Raw genomic sequence first — 17310 nt, forward strand, 5'->3', positions numbered from 1 at the left:
CTCCAGGCACGGGTACTTCATTCCCCTGGCTCGAGACTGGTGCAAGGATGGGCAGACGGCCAAAGTTGAGTCAATAAAACTCAAACCTGAGACTTTGCGTGAAACTACGGGGAAAGGGGTTCTCTTTTTTCCTACTGGGGTTGCTGAGCCGGCAGAATGTGAGTCTGGAATTAGAGAGGGTCTGCCCACCCCACGAGGAACTGCCTGAGAAGGAAGCCAGCGTGAGGAAGGCAGCAGAGCTGAGACAGCGAGTCCTGATGGCACCACGTGGGGTCCTAGGCCAGGCCTGAAGCCAGCACAGCCTGGTTCAAACAGTTTTGTGAGAAAAGGTATACCTTTTTTTTTTTAACAGATTTTATTTTTTAGAGCGGTTTTACGTTCACAGCAAAATTGAGTGGACAATACAGAGGTTTCCCACACACCCCCTGCCTAGACATATGCATCGCCTCCCCCATCATCAACATCCCCCAATAGAGTGGTGCGCTTATCACAACTGATGAACCCACCTTGACACAGCATTATCACCAAGAGTCCACAGTTTACATCAGGGTTCACTCTTGGTGATGTACATTCTATGGGCTAAGGTATACCTTTTTACTTAAGATTTTTTTAGTTGAATTGCTGTCACTTGCAAGCAAAACAGCCCTAAGATGGCTCTGAACCATCATCCTCCCCTGGCATTACTCCACCTACCTGGTGACATTTCCCCCAGCGTCTCCACAAGCTCCTCTTCCTCCCATTCCAGACCCATATGTCTGACCCCTCACGGACTCTACACCTGGGTGTCCACGTACGCACAGGCTTAAATCTAAACTCGTAAGTATGCCCCTACTCTTCCTCCTCTTGTGTCCCCATCTCAGCGGACAGCTCAACCACCTACCCGGTTACCCAAACCTGGGCCTTATCATTGACACTTTCTCACTTTCCCTTCCCCGTCTCCTTGGGGCAGCGAATTCTGGCTCATTCCGTAGGGTTCAGCTTTTAGGCTGTATCCTCAGGGAGGCCTTTTCCAACATCCAAACCTGCAGGAAGGGTCCCTCCTATGCTCCCATCCCAAACTGTGCTTTAGTGTCACAGCTCTTGTCACCCAGAGCCCTCACAGTTTGATTCTTCTCCATAGTCTGTGATAGCTGGACCCATCCCTGAAATCAATAGTATTTGAGTAAAGAAACACTAGGCTGTGTAGGTATGATCTTATACTGTATATTGTAAATAAAGTCTATTGTTTGGTGAAAATTAAATATTTCAGTATCTCGGAGAGATCTGTAAAAGGTATGGTACCTGACACACACTACTATGATTTTCAGGGGTCCAGCACTTCAATGGGGGTGAGAACCACTCAATTGGACCCACAGTGTTTCCCTAAAGGAACTTTTTAAGATTATTTTTGATGCGGACCATTTAGTTTTGAAGTCTTTACTGAATTTGTTACAATATTGCTTCTGTTTTATGTTTTGTTTTTTTGGCCCCAAGGCATGTGGGATCTTAGCTCCCTGACCAGGGATCAAACCCGCACCCCCTGCATTGGAAGGTGAAGTCTTAACCACTGGACCACTAACCAGACTGCCTCCTAGTGAGTGCCTTCACTTCTCTTTAATAACTGAGTCTAGAGCCTATCAAAGGAATGGAGCAGAGCTTTGTCCTTAAACAAAATCTATTTCCCCCCATTTTTGAAAACTGGGACGTTTGTCTGCTTCCAATTTTCTGATACTTTGCATATTCTTCATAATTTCTTACAAATCACCAAACACAGTTCTTAGAGCACAACTGCAAGTTCGTCCTATAAGGGCCTCCCATCTATCTATCCAACCGGGTATTTACTCGGTCTTGCCTGTGCCAGGCCCTGGAGAGCTCCTCGCAGTCTGGGTTTGAGTCCCTCTCAAACATGGCTGGGCTCCCTTTACCATCCCTGGAGCATTTTCTTTGAGAGAAAAGGAGGAAGCAAAATAATAGCTGAGTAGTTCTGCTTTCTGTTAACATTATAGCAAGAGTTCCAAGCAGTGAGCCTATCACTTCCTGATTCTTTTTCTTGTTCTAATCATACCTAAAAAGGCTTTTTTATTGTCTGAGGCATTTTTGCCCTCTCAGCCCACTCACTCCAGCTTCTTAGTGCTTTGTACTGTCCATAAACCTTGTTTTCACCCTGGTGTGTAGAACCCCTGCTCCCTTTTCCCCTATTAATGCTATATTTAATAAAGTTTTAAAGCATAATTACTTTTTCAAGCATTTTATAGGAAACCATCATACCTTGATTTTACTAACTTGAGTGTTATGAAGAATGTACCTTTATACACTGACAAGACCATACAAGGGAACAAGCGTAGGGATGGTGCAATGGCTATTTGTACTCCTTTTTTCTCGGGTCTACTCCTTAGTTCCTTCTGTCCTTGTGTTCTTTCAGCTTATTCCCACTTTTTTTTTCATTCGTTTTCTTTCTGGCATCCATTTTTATTTTAAATTATTGTACACAAATGCAGAAATTACCTGACTAGCACTAACTGCAGAATTTATAGAAAGTAAATAAATCACAGGATGCTTAATACTGAAAGACTGCATTGTTTTATATTTTTTATCGAGATATAATTCATATACCATAAAATTCACACTTTTAAAAGGCACAATTCTGTGGTTTTTAGTATACTCACAGAGTTGTGAAACTAATACCACTATCTAATTTCAAAACATTTTTATCACCCAAAAAGAAACGCTGTACCCATTAGAAGTCACTTCCTATTCTTTTTTGCAGTGTGGATATCCAGTTGTCCCACCATCATTTGTTAAAAAGAATATTTTCCCCCATTGAATTGTCTTGGAACCCTTGTAAAAACAAATTTATCATAGATGTATGGGTTTATTTCTGGACTCTCAATTCTATTCAGTTGATCTATATGTTTATCTTTAGCTAGTATCACACTGTCTTGTTTACTGTAGCTTTGTGGTAAGTTTTGAAATCAGAAGTATGAGAAATGCAATTTTTTTTTCAAGATTGTTTTGGCTATTCTGGATCCCTTACACTTCCATGTGAATTTTAGGATCAGCTTGTCAATTTCTGTAAAGAAGGCAACTGGGATTTTGCTAGGGATTGCCGTGAATCTGCAGGTCACTTTGAGTACTTCTGCCATTCTAAAAATATTAAGTTTTCCAATCCATGAACATGGAATGTCTTTCTTTTTTTTTTTTTAAGGCTTTCTTTAATTTCTTTCAACAAAGTTTTATAGTTTTCAGTGCATAAGTTTTACATTATTTTTGTTAAATTTATTCCTAAGTACTTTATTTTTTAAGGTGCTATTATAAATGGAATTTTCTTAATTTCATTTTCAGATTGTTCATTGCTAGTGTATAGAAATATAATTGATTCTGTATATTAATCTTATATCCTGACATCTTGCTGAACTTGTTAGTTTTAAGAGTTTTTTAAGGCTTTTCCTAAATCTTTAGGATTTTTCTACATACAGGATCATGTCCTCTGTGAATAGAGATGGTTTTACTTCTTCCTTTCCAATCTACATGCCTTCTGTTTCTTTTTCTTGCCGAATTTCCTTGGTCTCTACCCTTTAAAAGCCTATATAGCTTCCTGAGTGACTTCCTTTTTTTTTTCCTTATTAGAATAAATTTTTTGAGAGAACAGGACAGGGTGTAGGAGGAAGAGAGAAAGTGGAGCTCTTAAAAATCAGAAGTTGTGGGCTTCCCTGGTGGCACAGTGGTTGAGAGTCCACCTGCAGATGCAGGGGACACGGGTTCGTGCCCCGGTCCGGGAGGATCCCACATACCGCGGAGCGGCTGTGCCTGTGAGCCATGGCCGCTGAGCCTGCGTGTCCGGAGCCTGTGCTCCGCAACGGGAGAGGCCACAACAGTGAGAGGCCTGCGTACCGCAAAAAAAAACACAACAAAACCAGAAGCTGCAGTTGTGTGGTTTGAATGGATTTCTGGTGAACCTCACATCCTCTCAGGGGAAATGTCTTCCTTCATAGCACCTGGGCCCAGGGACTTTTCTGGGGGAATCTCCGAAATCTGTTTTCCTCAGGTTTTGGACATAAGCCTGGCTGAACCCAATATCCAGCCTTCCTTGGCTGTTAAAGAGTCTACCATGACATGGCCACTTCCCCCGTGCCCATCTCTTCTCCTTCTCTGGTCAGTTCTTTCCTGCTGGTCAGAGGCAGAGCACCAACAGTTCCTCCCATTGCATCCTCTGTCTTCTGAGAAATAAAACTGTCAACGAGACAATAGGCTGTTTGTTTCTACCTCCAAAAGACTTTGACAAACATCTCCTGAAGTTCTGGGCCAGCTTTGTGACCCATGTGAGGAGAGTCCACCAAGACTCTCCTTCTATCCATCCTCCTCCTCACACTTGAGTCCTTCATGGTGATCTTCCATGCAGGAATGAGCACAACTTCTTGACACTCAGGTTCTCCATCCACCCCATTTAGGAGACCTCTTCATTAGAACACAGCACACACTTAATTTCTTCACTCTTGGTGAATGTCCTGGCTCACCATGTTTCAGTGGGGCTCTTAGTTCATCCCAGTTATGGGACAAAAGGAAGCAAGAGTAAGGTTTCATCAAGGGTGTGGAATGTACATCAAAGGTCTTGCTGAGTGGCTTTACAAGGAGAGAAGTTTCCCTCCATATCAGTGAAGGTTCTGTGTTACCAGTGACCTCTTGGGATATGCAGGAAGCCAGGTAGATAAGAATCTCTGACTATGCAGATAGGTGCACCCCATAGTCAAGTATGAGCTTCCAGTGCTCACTGGCTAGAAGCAAACCACCCAGGCACTGAGAAAAGACAGCCACGGATGCAGGCATGTTCCAGGACTATCAGCACCCTGGGCCAACACCTCTGGCCCCCAGTTCCAGTGCAGGACTCTAGAGGGCAGCTGCCCTTTTGTTTGGGGCTTTCCTCCCAGAAGCTACATCTTTTCCTCCTAGCTCCACTCTGAAACCAAACTCCCGTCTCCGATGCTCACCAACCTTCCTGTCTACCCTGATTTTCTTCTACCCTGTCTACCTCACAGGTCCACTTTTGTGCCTGCTGCCTAACAATAAAGTCACTTTGTCGTTAGGGAAGGTCTCAAGAGCAAGTGACTTCCTGATAAGGTGACTCCTCCCTCACCCTGGTGTTGCACATGGGGCTCCAGTGCCTCCTGAGAAGTAGTTCATTTGGATGGAGTTGCCAGACCTCAAAATCCATCTTTAAACTATGCTTAGCTATTCCACAAAGCTCCCCCCAAATGATGAAACAGAAAAACAGTAAACTGAAAAAAAGATCGATTCATGTTCCTGTGGGTTTGTTCTCCTGCCTTTGGCTTGCTTACTATCCAGGCTGTGGGAGCAGAGAGAGTGCCTCATCACATCCGGGTTGACATAGTATCAACCATGGCTCCCTAATCACACAATAAAGCTCTCATGGCAAGGACAGATGGGAGGAACTACTCAGGGTGCTGTGAACATGCCACTGCTAATGTCTGAGACTATTATAACAATGCTTACCTTCTTATCCTTTATTTGTATATTTCAAAAAAAAAGTCCACCTACCACTCTTGTACCACTTGGTCATAATACTTCATTGTCCTACATACTTAAAAACTGGTTAGTATTACTGAGACCTTAAATGTATTGTGCCTCATCTTTCAAGGTATCAGTTACTGTAATATTTCTACGGTTCATTTTGAGTGTCTTAGGTGACATATTTAATATTGTTTTCAGCTTACTAATAAGCACCAAATAGAGCAATTTAAAATTATTTTCTTCCATCTTCCTTCACATTCGATTTACTGCCTAGAACTATATTTCAATATAGTGTATTTGTTTTACTGAATTCATTCATAGTGTATCTGCAGGCCTATATTTTCTGTAGTGACAACTACTCTATTTGTGGGAACTATTTAGGTCACTGGAAGGGAGAAAAAGAGGTCACTACTTAATAGAAATGGCATGTATCCAAATACCAATGCAGTTTGCTGAACACCTGTTGAACATCAATGATGAAGAGACTGTTACAATTTCCAAAACCCTGGATCAAAACCTTAAATGATTACTTTGTTTCAACTGACACAGTTTAACCCAGGAAAACAAGTCTCCTAACCAAAGAAAGTGAGTCTTAATATGCCAGCTGCTTTAAAAGTAAAATAGCCTCTTCAAAAAGCTATCTGTTACAATGTAAATGATTTCCCATCAAAAATCACTAGGAAGGAGCTATACGATCTGAATGTCAAAGCATGCACAGTAACTGTTTGCTTTTGGAGACACAGCGAGCATGACAATATTTTCAGCTGTCAAGGGTGAGGGAGGAGGGACTGACCCACCTAAGAAATGGAAACTAACGAATAGTAATATGACACTCCCCCTTAGTTCCACTGGGCATCCGCTGGTGCGGCGGCTACACACAGCTAACTTCCTAACGCACGGTAAAGGGAGGCTGTGCAAGAGCTGAATGAAGGCGGCCTCTCTACCCTGTCCTCCGAACTCTGTGGTGGAGGCGGCGTGCAAGGACCGCAAGGGAAGGGGGAGTGGGCAATACCCTCTACTGTTGCCGTTCGTTCTTTCTTTCTTCCTTTCTTTCATTCATACAACAAATAGTTATTCGCGGGGCACTGTGCTAGGGGCTTAACTTTCCAACTTTGACTCAATAACACATTCTGTTACCCCACACCTCCGTCCCCATTTCCAGCCGTAGCCCTCACTAGCTCATCAAGAAGGTGCTTATTATAACCTCGCTTTCCCTCCCTTCCCCGGGTTCCCAGGCTAGGGTGTCAAGATAATGCCAGCCAGAGGAGTGCCTTTCCAAAAGCAAAGAAGGAGGGCTCGGAGTACGCAGACAGGGGCGGGGGGAGGTTTCGAGGACCCTCCTGGCTGCGTAGGGAGAGCGAGCCCCTACTTTGTCGGCCGCGCCCCGCTTGGGGCTTCGGACACCCGGGCACCGCGCTCGGACGGGGAACCTGAGGTCACGCCGATACTGAAGGAGGAAGCAGCGGAGACGGGGTTCCTCCAAGGGGAAGTGTGAGCTGCAGGAAGCCCGAGGGAGGCGGGAGGCTGGTGACAACGAGCACACACGTGGGGAGGACCGCCTCCACCTAGGTGGTGGGGACAGGTTCGCAGGCAGGGGTGAGGAGCGGGCGGGGAGGGTTACCTGATGAACGTGGTCTTGCCCGTGCTGTACTGGCCCACCAGCAGGATCATGGGCTTGTTCTCAAAGTCGGCGTCCTCCAGCGCGGGCGAGTGGAACTCGTGGAAGCGGTACGCCTCCTCCAGCGGCAGCACCTTGCGCAGGTAGAGCGAGCGCAGGCCGCCCGTCACCGTCTGCACCGCGTCCGCGCCGCCCGCTCGTTCGCGCCCGCCCGCCTGCCGCCCCAACCAGCTAAACATCCTGCCGCCGGTCCGCCCGTCCGCACCCCTCGCTCGCCCTCTCAGTGCAGGTCCAGCGAACTGTCCCCACTCCGGACTCGACCCTCCCCAGCTCGCACTGAGCTGCCCAGGCCGCCCTAGCCACCGCCCGAGCTGGCCCCGCCTCGCACCGTCTCAGCCAATCCCCAGTATCTACGTCACGAGAGCTCGTTCACTATTCAGAAGGGCTCTCTCAAGTCCTTCCTCATTGGGCTGCTACCAGCGCGGGTGGAGGGGCCAACCAATGGAGAGGAGGTTCTTAATGAATTATTGATGACGGAGCCCTCTGGAGGACTGGGAGGGGAAGAGGGTGTTTCTCGAAACCACCAGCGCACTCTGGCCAGGTGGCGTCGGCTTCCGGGCAAATCTGAACTCGTAATAAAAGAGCCTCCGGAGGCTCCTTAGTCTCCGGGAACGTTTACTCATTCCAGCCCTATGGACGTCGATGCTGGGGACAAATGTTCAGAAAGTTGACAGGCAGGTTCTTTCTACCTACTGGCAGGTTATTACACACATTTTATTGGTGAAGAGACCCTGACTCACGGACACAATTGACAATATTTGAAGTAGGGGAAGTAGACTTCAATTTACTTGGGTATATGTTTCTCCACACTGCCTCCACTAAATTCTGGGTCGATTGAAGACCTTTTGCCCTTAGTTTTCTTTATCTGATTTTCTGTAAATTTGAAGATTTAGTTATCCTCATTATTACAACCTCATTGCCACATAGTAACATAAAAAGACTGTTACCTCCTAGCTGTCTCTTTTTCAGGTGAAAAGGATACATCTAAATTGAGATTGGGAGAAATAATCAGCCATCACTTTTGGTGTCCTAGGTTACAGTTTTAAAATGTCTCAGTTGTTTCAGAGCATTTCTCAAATGTGGTGGAGGGGGGCACCTGCATAAGAATAACCTGGGATACTTGTTAAAAATGCAGATTTCTGGTCATCACCCCAGACCTACTGAATTAAAATACTGAAGAGGGTTGGAGCTCAACAACTACCCCCAGGTGATTCTGATGTATCCTAAATGTGAGGTAATAGGATCACAACGGACTTCTCACATTTGATAGCAATGCAGTCTGATTCAGTGGGTATGGGATGGGACCCAAGACTGCATTTCTAACAAGCCCCCAGGAGATGGATCTGCTTGTTCATGGATCATAATTTGAGTACCAAGGCTGTGGTGGAGAGAACAGGATTTGGCATCAAAAGACCTGGGTTTGAATTCTGACTATATAAATTAATGGCTATGTGATCTTAAATGCAATGAGTTGTCCCTCTGCCTCAGTTTTCTTGTTTGTAAATTGGGAATTCCTTTGGAGTTGTGTGGATAAAGTATTTAGATGGAGCTATGTGTGACTAAGGAAGTGAAAAGAAAGCCAAGGGAAAATGTAGTTGGATATCTGCCTCATGTCAAAATAAAGATTGAAATGTAAAAATAAAATGAAACCATAGACCTACTAGAAGAAGAACTACTACTTCAGAAGCTACTGAAGATTTGTAAAATTTGGAAGGGAAAAGCTTTTCTAATCAAAATCAAAGACAGAAATTATGAAAAAAAGAGTTGATAGATTTGTCAACAAAAAAGTAAAGGCTTCAATTTTTTTTAATACATACAAACAAACCCATATAAACATACTCTTGCCATGTGATCCAGAATTTGCTCTCCTTGGTATTTACCCAAATGAGTTGAAAACTTATGTCCGCAGGAGAACTGCACACAAGTGTTTATAGCAGCTTTATTGATAATTGCCAAAACTTGGAAGCAACTAAGATGTCCTTAACGAGGTGAATGGGTAAGTAAACTGGTATGTTTAGACAATGAAATATTATTCAGCTAAAAAGAAATGAGTTATCAAGCCAGGAAAAGACGTGGAGGAAACTTAAAACTATATTACTAAGTGAAAGAAGCCAGTCTAAAAAGTCTACATACTATATTACTGTAACTGTATGACATTCTGGAAAAGGCAAAACTATGGAGACTGTAAAAAGATCAGTGGTTGCCAGGGGTTAGAGAGGAGGGAAGGATGAGTAGGAAGGGCACAGAAGGTTTGTAGGGCAGTGAAACTATTCTGTGTGATAATGTAATTGTGGATACATATAATTATACATTTGTCCAAATCCATAGAATATATAACACCAAGAGGGAACCCTAATGTAAACTGTGGATTTAGGGTGATAATCATGTGTCAGTGTACGTTAGGTTCATTGATTGTAACATATGTAACACTCTGGTGTAGGATGTTGGTAGTGTGGGATGTTGATAGTGGGAAGGCTGTGTTGCAAGGATAAGGGATACATGGGAACTCTCTGTACTTTATACTCAATTTTGCTGTGAATTTAAGACTGCTCTAAAAAAAACTATTAAAAATAGTATATATAAAAAACCAAACAAATCCATAAACAAAAGTAAAGGGCAAAAGACAAATTGGGTAAAATATTACAGACATATGTGATATACATATTTAATTAAGGACATTAGAACTTTAAAAAGCTACTATGAAGTTATTAAGAAAGAATGAATAAACTGAACACCGCATTAGACAAATGAGCAAAGGACATAGACAACTAAAAAAACTAATACAACTGGCTAGTAAACATTAAATGATGCTGATCTCCATTAATAATCAAAGAAACAAATTTAAAGTGAACAGATAACATTAAGAATGGCAGACTTTTATTTTTCTAAGATGATGCCTAATGTTGGCAAGGGTGTATGAAAAGGTACCTTTTCATACATTGCTGGAGATGGTGTACATTGGAACTTCTCTGGAGTCCATACTTAACAAAAATCTTGAAAATGCACATTCAAGACTTCTGCTTCTCAACATCATACTTAAGGTGAAATGACTGAAAGCTTTCCCTCTACAATCAGGAACAGGGTAAAGATGTCTGATTTTACCACTTCTATTTAATTTCCTACTAGAGGTTCTAGTCACTACAATAAGGCAAGTAAAAGAAAAGGTATCTAGATTGGATAGGAAGAAGTAAAACTCGATTTGCAGAAAATATGATCATCTATGTAGAAAATTCTATGGAATCTACAAAAAAAGCTTGCAGAACTAAGTGAGCCTAGCAAGGTTGCTGGGTATAAGACAAGAACCTGCTGTATTTTTATATACTAGAAATGAATAACTGGACAATGAAGTTAAAAAAATCAATTATCATTTGCAATAACATTGAAAATATTAAATACTTAGGGATAAACCTAATTTAAAAAATGTACAAGGTCTATACACTGAGAACTACAAAGCATTTCTGGGAGAAATAAAGAAGGTCTAAATAAGTGGAGATATATACCATGCTTGTGGCTCACAAGACTCAATATTGTTAAGATGTCAATATATATAATATAAAATATATAGATTTAGTGCAATCCTGGCAGGCTTTTATTTTTGTTAATTGACACGCTGATTCTAAATTCACATGTAAATGCAGAGGACCTAAAATAACCGGAACAACTTTGAAAAATAACAAAGTTGGAAAACATACTACCTAATTTCAAAACTCATTGTAAAGCTACAGAAATCAAGACAGCATGGTATTGGTATAGAGATAGACTAATATATCAAAAGAACAAAATAGAGTCTAGAAATAGACCCACACATACATGGTCAATTGATTTTTGACAAAGTGCAAAGGCAATTCAATGGATAAAGGAAATTCTTTTCAATCAATAATGCTAGAACAGTTGGACATCCGTATGTGAAAAAATGAACTTCGATCTCTACCTTGCACTATATGTAAAAATTATCTCAAAATGATTATAAACATAAATGTAAGACTTAAAGTTATAAAACTTCTAGACAAAAACATAGCAGAAAACCTTTGTGACCTTATGTAGGGAAAGATTTCTTAGATGATACTAAAAGCATGATCCATAAAAGAAAAAAATTGATAAATTGGACTTGATCAAAATTAAGAACTCCTGGCCTTTGAAAGATACTGTAAAGAGAATGAAAAGACAAATCACAGACTAGGAGAATACATTTGCAAATTACATACCTGATAAAGGACTTGTATCCAGAATATATAAAGACCTCTTAAATCTCAATATCAAGAAGACAGGGAGTTCTCTGGTGGTCCAGTGGTTAGGACTCAGCGCTTTCACTGCCGTGGCCTGGGTTCAACCCCTGGTCAGGGAACTAAGATTCCGCAAGCTAGGTGGCGCAGGGGGAAGAAAAAAACACACCAAGATACTGTTATATACCTATTAGAATGCCTGAAATTAAGTCTGATTATACCATTGTTGGTGAGGATGTGGAACAACTGGAACCCTCATTCATTTGCCAGTGGAATGTAAAATGGTACAACCACTTTGGAAAACAGTTTGGCAGTGTCTTAAAAAGTGAAGCATACACCTACCACATGACCCAGCACGGGGGGAGCAGAGGGAAGGATTACAAAGGGCATTAGAAGAAGAAGACTTTTGTTGGCCTGAAGGATTTACTCATTACCTTGATTGTGGTTATGGTTGACAGTTGGATATATCTGTTGAAACTCAACAGGTTGTGTACTTTAAATATGTGCAGTTTATTGTATGTCAATTGTACCTTTACTAGTTGTTAGAAATGCTCACACTTCTCAGGAATTTTATCCTGAGGGAATAATGAATGTAAAGATTTATCAAAGGAATGTCTATCAGCATATCATTTATAATAGTGAAAAGCTGTGACTAGTTGTCCCCCCATGAAGGACTAGTTAAGCAGATGATGGATTCCTATGCAGTCTCTGAAAATTGTTATATAAGATGAGTATTAATGACCTGAGAAAATGCTCAGAATATATTTTTAAGTGGAAAAAAGCAGATTACAGAAGTGAATCCATGTAATTGCTATGGCAAACAGTATGGCAGTTCCTCAGACAATTAAAGACAGAAGTACCATATTATCCAGCAATCCCATTTTGGGGTATATATCCAAAAGAATTGAAGATAGGGTCTTTAAGACATATTTGCATACTCATGTTCATAGCAGCTCCACTCACAATAGTCAAGAGGTGGAAGCAACCTAAGTGTCGATTGATGGATGAATGGATAAACAAAATATGTGTGTATACATACAATGAAATATTACTCAGCCGTAAAAAGGAAGGAAATTCTGTCTTAGGTCACAATCTCAATGAACCTCGAAAACATTATGCTACATGAAATATGCTGAGACCTCTTTATCCTTCCTGCTGCCTGGAATGTGGGCATGATGGGTGGAGCTCCAACAGCCATATTGGACCAGAAGGAAAACTTGAGGATGGCAGAAGCAAGAGCTGAAAGGAGCCTGGGTCTCCGATAAGAAATAGAAAAATAAACAACTTCTGTTTTGTTTAAGCCTCTTTAGATCCTTTTTGATTATGTAGCAAAAGCAATGTTAACTGATATAGAATTTGAATACATGAATCAAGAACTTAGGACATTACCTTGGCTAGAACTAAAGGGTTGCAAGTTTTCAAAATAGAAGCAGTAGTAGAAGACCCGGGTGTAGATGAGATTGCTTAAGGAGAGTATAGAGTGAGAAGGGGGAGAGCTAAGCAAACAGCCTCAAGGAATACTAGCAGTTAAAGGAGAGAGGGGAGGTGAAGCCAGGGAAAAGGCTTGAAAATGTCCAAGCACATGTGGCCCCTTCCCTCTAGGGCTGGGTTGGCAGCCCCTAGCGTGTGCCCCTGTGTACACAGCTAATATGGAACTTCCTCTTTGTATTGCAAGCCTCTGTTTCCATGGAGGTCTCCTGCATGGGACCAGAAGGAAGCTCCTTGAAGTGTGGGGTCAATTGTTCATCCTTTTTTTTTGTTGTCCCAGTGCCTAGAGCAGTGACTGGCACGTAGTGGGAAGGCAATAAATACTTGCAAGCGGAACTGAATTGAACTGCTTGCTGTTGGCAAGGAAGTCATGGGAAGGGAGGGTTTCAGGAAGGAGGGAGTGGTCTGCAGGGCCAAAGGCGGTGAACAATCGAGTAAGATAAGGCCTGTAAAGGGCTGGTGCCATTTGGCTCAGTGTATTGGCAATTAGGAGGGCATTGGTGACCTCGGGGAGAAGTGTTTTCATGGAGACATAAGGGCAGAAAACATCCACTGTGGGGCAGGGTGACGGGGCTGTGTGGCAGGGTGGTGTGCTGCCTGCTCTCAGGAAGGAAAGGGGAGACAGGGAGGGAGGGACATTGGGGGAGAAAGGAGTTTTATTTAATTTTTCTATTAAATCATGTTATAGGCGGAGAGCAGGGAACCTGAGGCGGGAGCCTCCCTGTCCTCCCCAGGACCCTATGCTCTTGCCCTTCTCGGAGCTGATGACACTTTGTCCTTATCCCTTGTGTGGCCCTTACTCATCCCCTGCTCTGTGACACTGCCAGCACTGTTTTAGAAGCTAAGTCGCTATTTAACTTCTCGAGTCTGTATACAAATCTTTTCATGTTTTACCCCCCAACCCAAATCTAAGTTCCTGGAAAGCAGAGGCTGTTCACAGACTGCTGTATATCAGGTAGGTGCTAGGCTGATGCTGGCCGCCCTTCTTTCCTCTCCAACAATCAGTGCTTCGTGAAAACCATCTGAGCTTCAAACAGCATAAGTCAGCAAGGGCTGGTGCTCCACTAGTCGCTGCCGCGGCTTCACAAAAACAGAGGGGCACCCCACCACACAAGAAAGGGGGAACCCCTGCGGGAGGAGAGGAGGGCTGGGACGAAAACAGCCTTCTCACACCTCTGGCAGTGCGTGTGGGAAGCCCAGGCAGGGATGAGGGCAGGAGTTATGCAGGGTTTGCAGCACCAGATGATGAAAGCTGATGAGTCAACAGCATTTGCCCACATGGCCAGTTTATTCTGTGCTCAAAAAATACAATGATTTTATAAACCTCGTTTTACATACTTTGATGAATCCAAGGCAGGGCTGCCTTCACGTTACAATAAACACCCAGGTCTTACCCAGCGGCTCACTCTGATCATTTTAGGAGAACCTGTTTCTTGCAGATGGAAAGAAAAGATGGCCAAGTGGAGGCAGCTGGCTGCTCTGGTGCTGGAGCAGGGTGGGGTCCCAAGTCAGCATTCTTTGGGTGGGGACCAGCTTTGCAGGTCCAGGAGCACAGTTTATCGGTGGCTCAGGGGAAGTGATGGATTCATGCTCTCCAGCTTATGAGTGAGCATGCCATAAACCCTCTCCTCTCAGACTTTAATATGCATAAGCATCACCTGAAGGCAGTGGAGAGGAGGTGAAAATCTCCTTAAAATGCAGATTCTGAATTCAGTATGGCTGGGGTGCGGCCTGAGATTCTGCATTTCTAACTCGTTCCCCACCACACTTTGGGTAGCAAGGATGTAAATCAGAGGACAATTTTGGTAAACTTTTGACACCTGTCACCACACATCTCCTAACATCCAAAGGACTGCTTAGGGAACATGGTGGTCCAGAGAGAGGGCCACGTCTTCCAGGTTTGCTGGGCTTCATGTAGACCACATGCCTTTCTGGTCACGCCTTCCATCAGCACAGGCATCTCAATGGCTCAGGTTACACATTTCTCTCCTTTTTTAAAAAAGTAAATTTATTTATTTATTTTTGGCTGCATTGGGTCTTCACTGCTGTGCAAGGGCTTTGTCTAGCTGTGGAGAGCGGGGGGCTACTCTTCGTTGTGGTGCGTGTGCTTCTCATTGCGGTGGTTTCTCTTGTTGTGGAGCAGGGGCTCTAGGCACGTGGGCTTCAGTAGTTGTGGCACGTGGGCTCAGCAGTTGTGGCGCATGGGCTTAGTTGCTCCGCGCATGTGGGATCTTCCCAGACCAGGGCTCGAACCTGTGTCCCCTGCATTGGCAGGCAGATTCTTAACCACTGCGCCACCAGGGAAGTCCTACACATTTCTTTAGTTAAGTTCCCAGCCTGATGGGAGATGTGGATACTTTGAGCTTCTGTGTCCCAGGGCTTTCCCAGAGATTCATCTGGAAACCATCTCCAAAGATGAGCATTTCCCTCAGGGTTAACCTAGTCCTTTCTGGGTTGATCCTTTCCAGTTTTGTTATCTCAGGGTGACTCTTCAAGAGTTGGGATGTTCTGGCCATGGTGTTTACATGATAAATCAGAGAAATGCCGCTTAGAAATAAGTAATACCATCTGGAAACCAGAGAGGAGGGTTAGGGTTGGAGAAGTGCCTCTGGAGCAGGTTGGTCAGCGAGTGGTGGCCCTGTGGAGTGGTGGCACCAGGCAGCATCACTCACCTGATGCCTCAGGTACCTGCCCAGACGTCCCAGAGCTGCATCCCAGATCCTTGTTTGGTGAACTGGAGCTGCAGACTTGGGCTTTGCCTGGCATTTCGCCGGAGCTGGATGCTCAGTCGAGGCTGCCCAGTGGGGATCAAAGGGATCACTTGTCCTCGGCCTTTAAGTGGTTGCAGAGGGGCTGCTGAAACCCCATCACCTGTTTGTGTTTGTTGTTGAAGAGACCAGGATGTCTCTAGTGCTCCATCTAGATCATCAAGCATTATGCTTCCTAGTAATAAGCTGATTCATAAAAATAAAAATCACAAAATACAATTGCCTATAAAAATCACAAGAATACAATTGCATTAAATTTAAAAAAGCATTTGAGGTCAGAAAGAGAAAAACACCGTATGCTAACACATATATATGGAATCTAAAAAAAAAAAAACAACAACAAAATGGTTACAAAGAACCTATGGGCAGGATGGCAATAAAGATGCAGACATAGAGAATGGACTTGAGGACACGGGGAGGGGGAAGGGTAAGCTGGGACGAAGTGAGAGAGTAGCATGGACATATATACATTACCAAATGCCAAATGTAAAACAGACAGCTAGTGGGAAGCAGCCGCATAGCACAGGGAGATTAGCTCTGTGCTTTGTGACCACCTAGAGGAGTGGGATAGGGAGGGTGGGAGGGAGACGCAAGAGGGAGGAGATATGGGGATATATGTATATGTATATGTATAGCTGATTCACCTTGTTATAAAGCAGAAACTAACACACCATTGTAAAGCAATTATACTCCAATAAAGATGTTAAAAAATTAAAAAAAATAAAGACCACCTTCAGAAATAAAAAAAATTAAAAAGCATTTTTCCAGAGAACCCAGAATGCTTCTCAGGTCCTCTTGTGCATTTCCTGAGCAGAGAGGAGTAGTGAGGGGAGGGCTTTGAGTTCCAGCTCCGAATCCGAGGTTTCTGGGGAACCAGCCTCTTATATAAATAAAATTGGGCCATGCTATTATTCTCCACACTTCAGGCATGTGTGGGAGCCTGTGGCTCTTGGATCCCCTTCCCTGCAGGGAAGGTTTAAAAAAAATTCCAGTGGGTATACTACTGGGCATATACCCTGAGAAAACCATAATTCAAAGAGACATGTACCACAATATTCATCGTAGCACGATGTACAATAGCCAGGACACAGAAGCAACCTAAGTGTCTATCAACAGACAAATGGATAAAGAAGATGTGGCAGATATATACAATGGAATATTACTCAGCCATAAAAAGAAATGAAATTGAACTATTTGTAGTGAGGTGGATGGACCTAGAGTCCGTCATACAGAGTGAAGTAAGTCAGGAAGAGAAAAACAAAATATACATGTATGCTAACACATATATATGGAATCTAAAAAAAAAAAAAAAAAAAAGGTTCTGATGTACCTAGGGGCAGGACAGGAATAAAGACCCAGACATAGAGAATGGACTTGAGGACACTGGGAGGGGGAAGGGGAAGCTGGGACGAAGTGAGAAAGTGGCATGGACATATATACACTACCAAATGTAAAATAGATAGCTAGTGAGTAGCAGCTGCATAGCACAGGGAAATCAGCTCCGTACTTTGTGACCACCTAGAGGGGTGGGATAGGGAGGGTGGGAGGGAGATGCAAGAGGGAGGGGATATGGGGATATATGTACACATATAGCTGATTTACTTTGTTATACAGCAGCAACTAACACACCATTGTAAAGCAATTATAC

The 17310-nt window shown here is 43.3% G+C and overlaps 1 protein-coding gene across 1 annotated transcript in view; it reads right to left on the bottom strand.

Moving 5' to 3' along the window:
• EHD4 (EH domain containing 4) overlaps nucleotides 1–7485 on the bottom strand; it is an 89480-nt gene extending 81995 nt beyond the window's left edge. Inside the window, exon 1 of the mRNA XM_027083994.1 lies at nucleotides 7127–7485. Coding sequence (XP_026939795.1) covers nucleotides 7127–7362 — 236 coding nt within the window. The 5' untranslated portion in view covers nucleotides 7363–7485. The remainder of the gene's footprint in view (nucleotides 1–7126) is intronic.
• Nucleotides 7486–17310: the final 9825 nt, after the last annotated feature.

This window comes from Aethalodelphis obliquidens, unplaced genomic scaffold (assembly GCF_003676395.1).
Source record: "Aethalodelphis obliquidens isolate GAN/ISIS:26980383/991018 unplaced genomic scaffold, ASM367639v1 scaffold51, whole genome shotgun sequence".
Taxonomy (NCBI): Eukaryota; Metazoa; Chordata; class Mammalia; order Artiodactyla; family Delphinidae; genus Aethalodelphis; species Aethalodelphis obliquidens.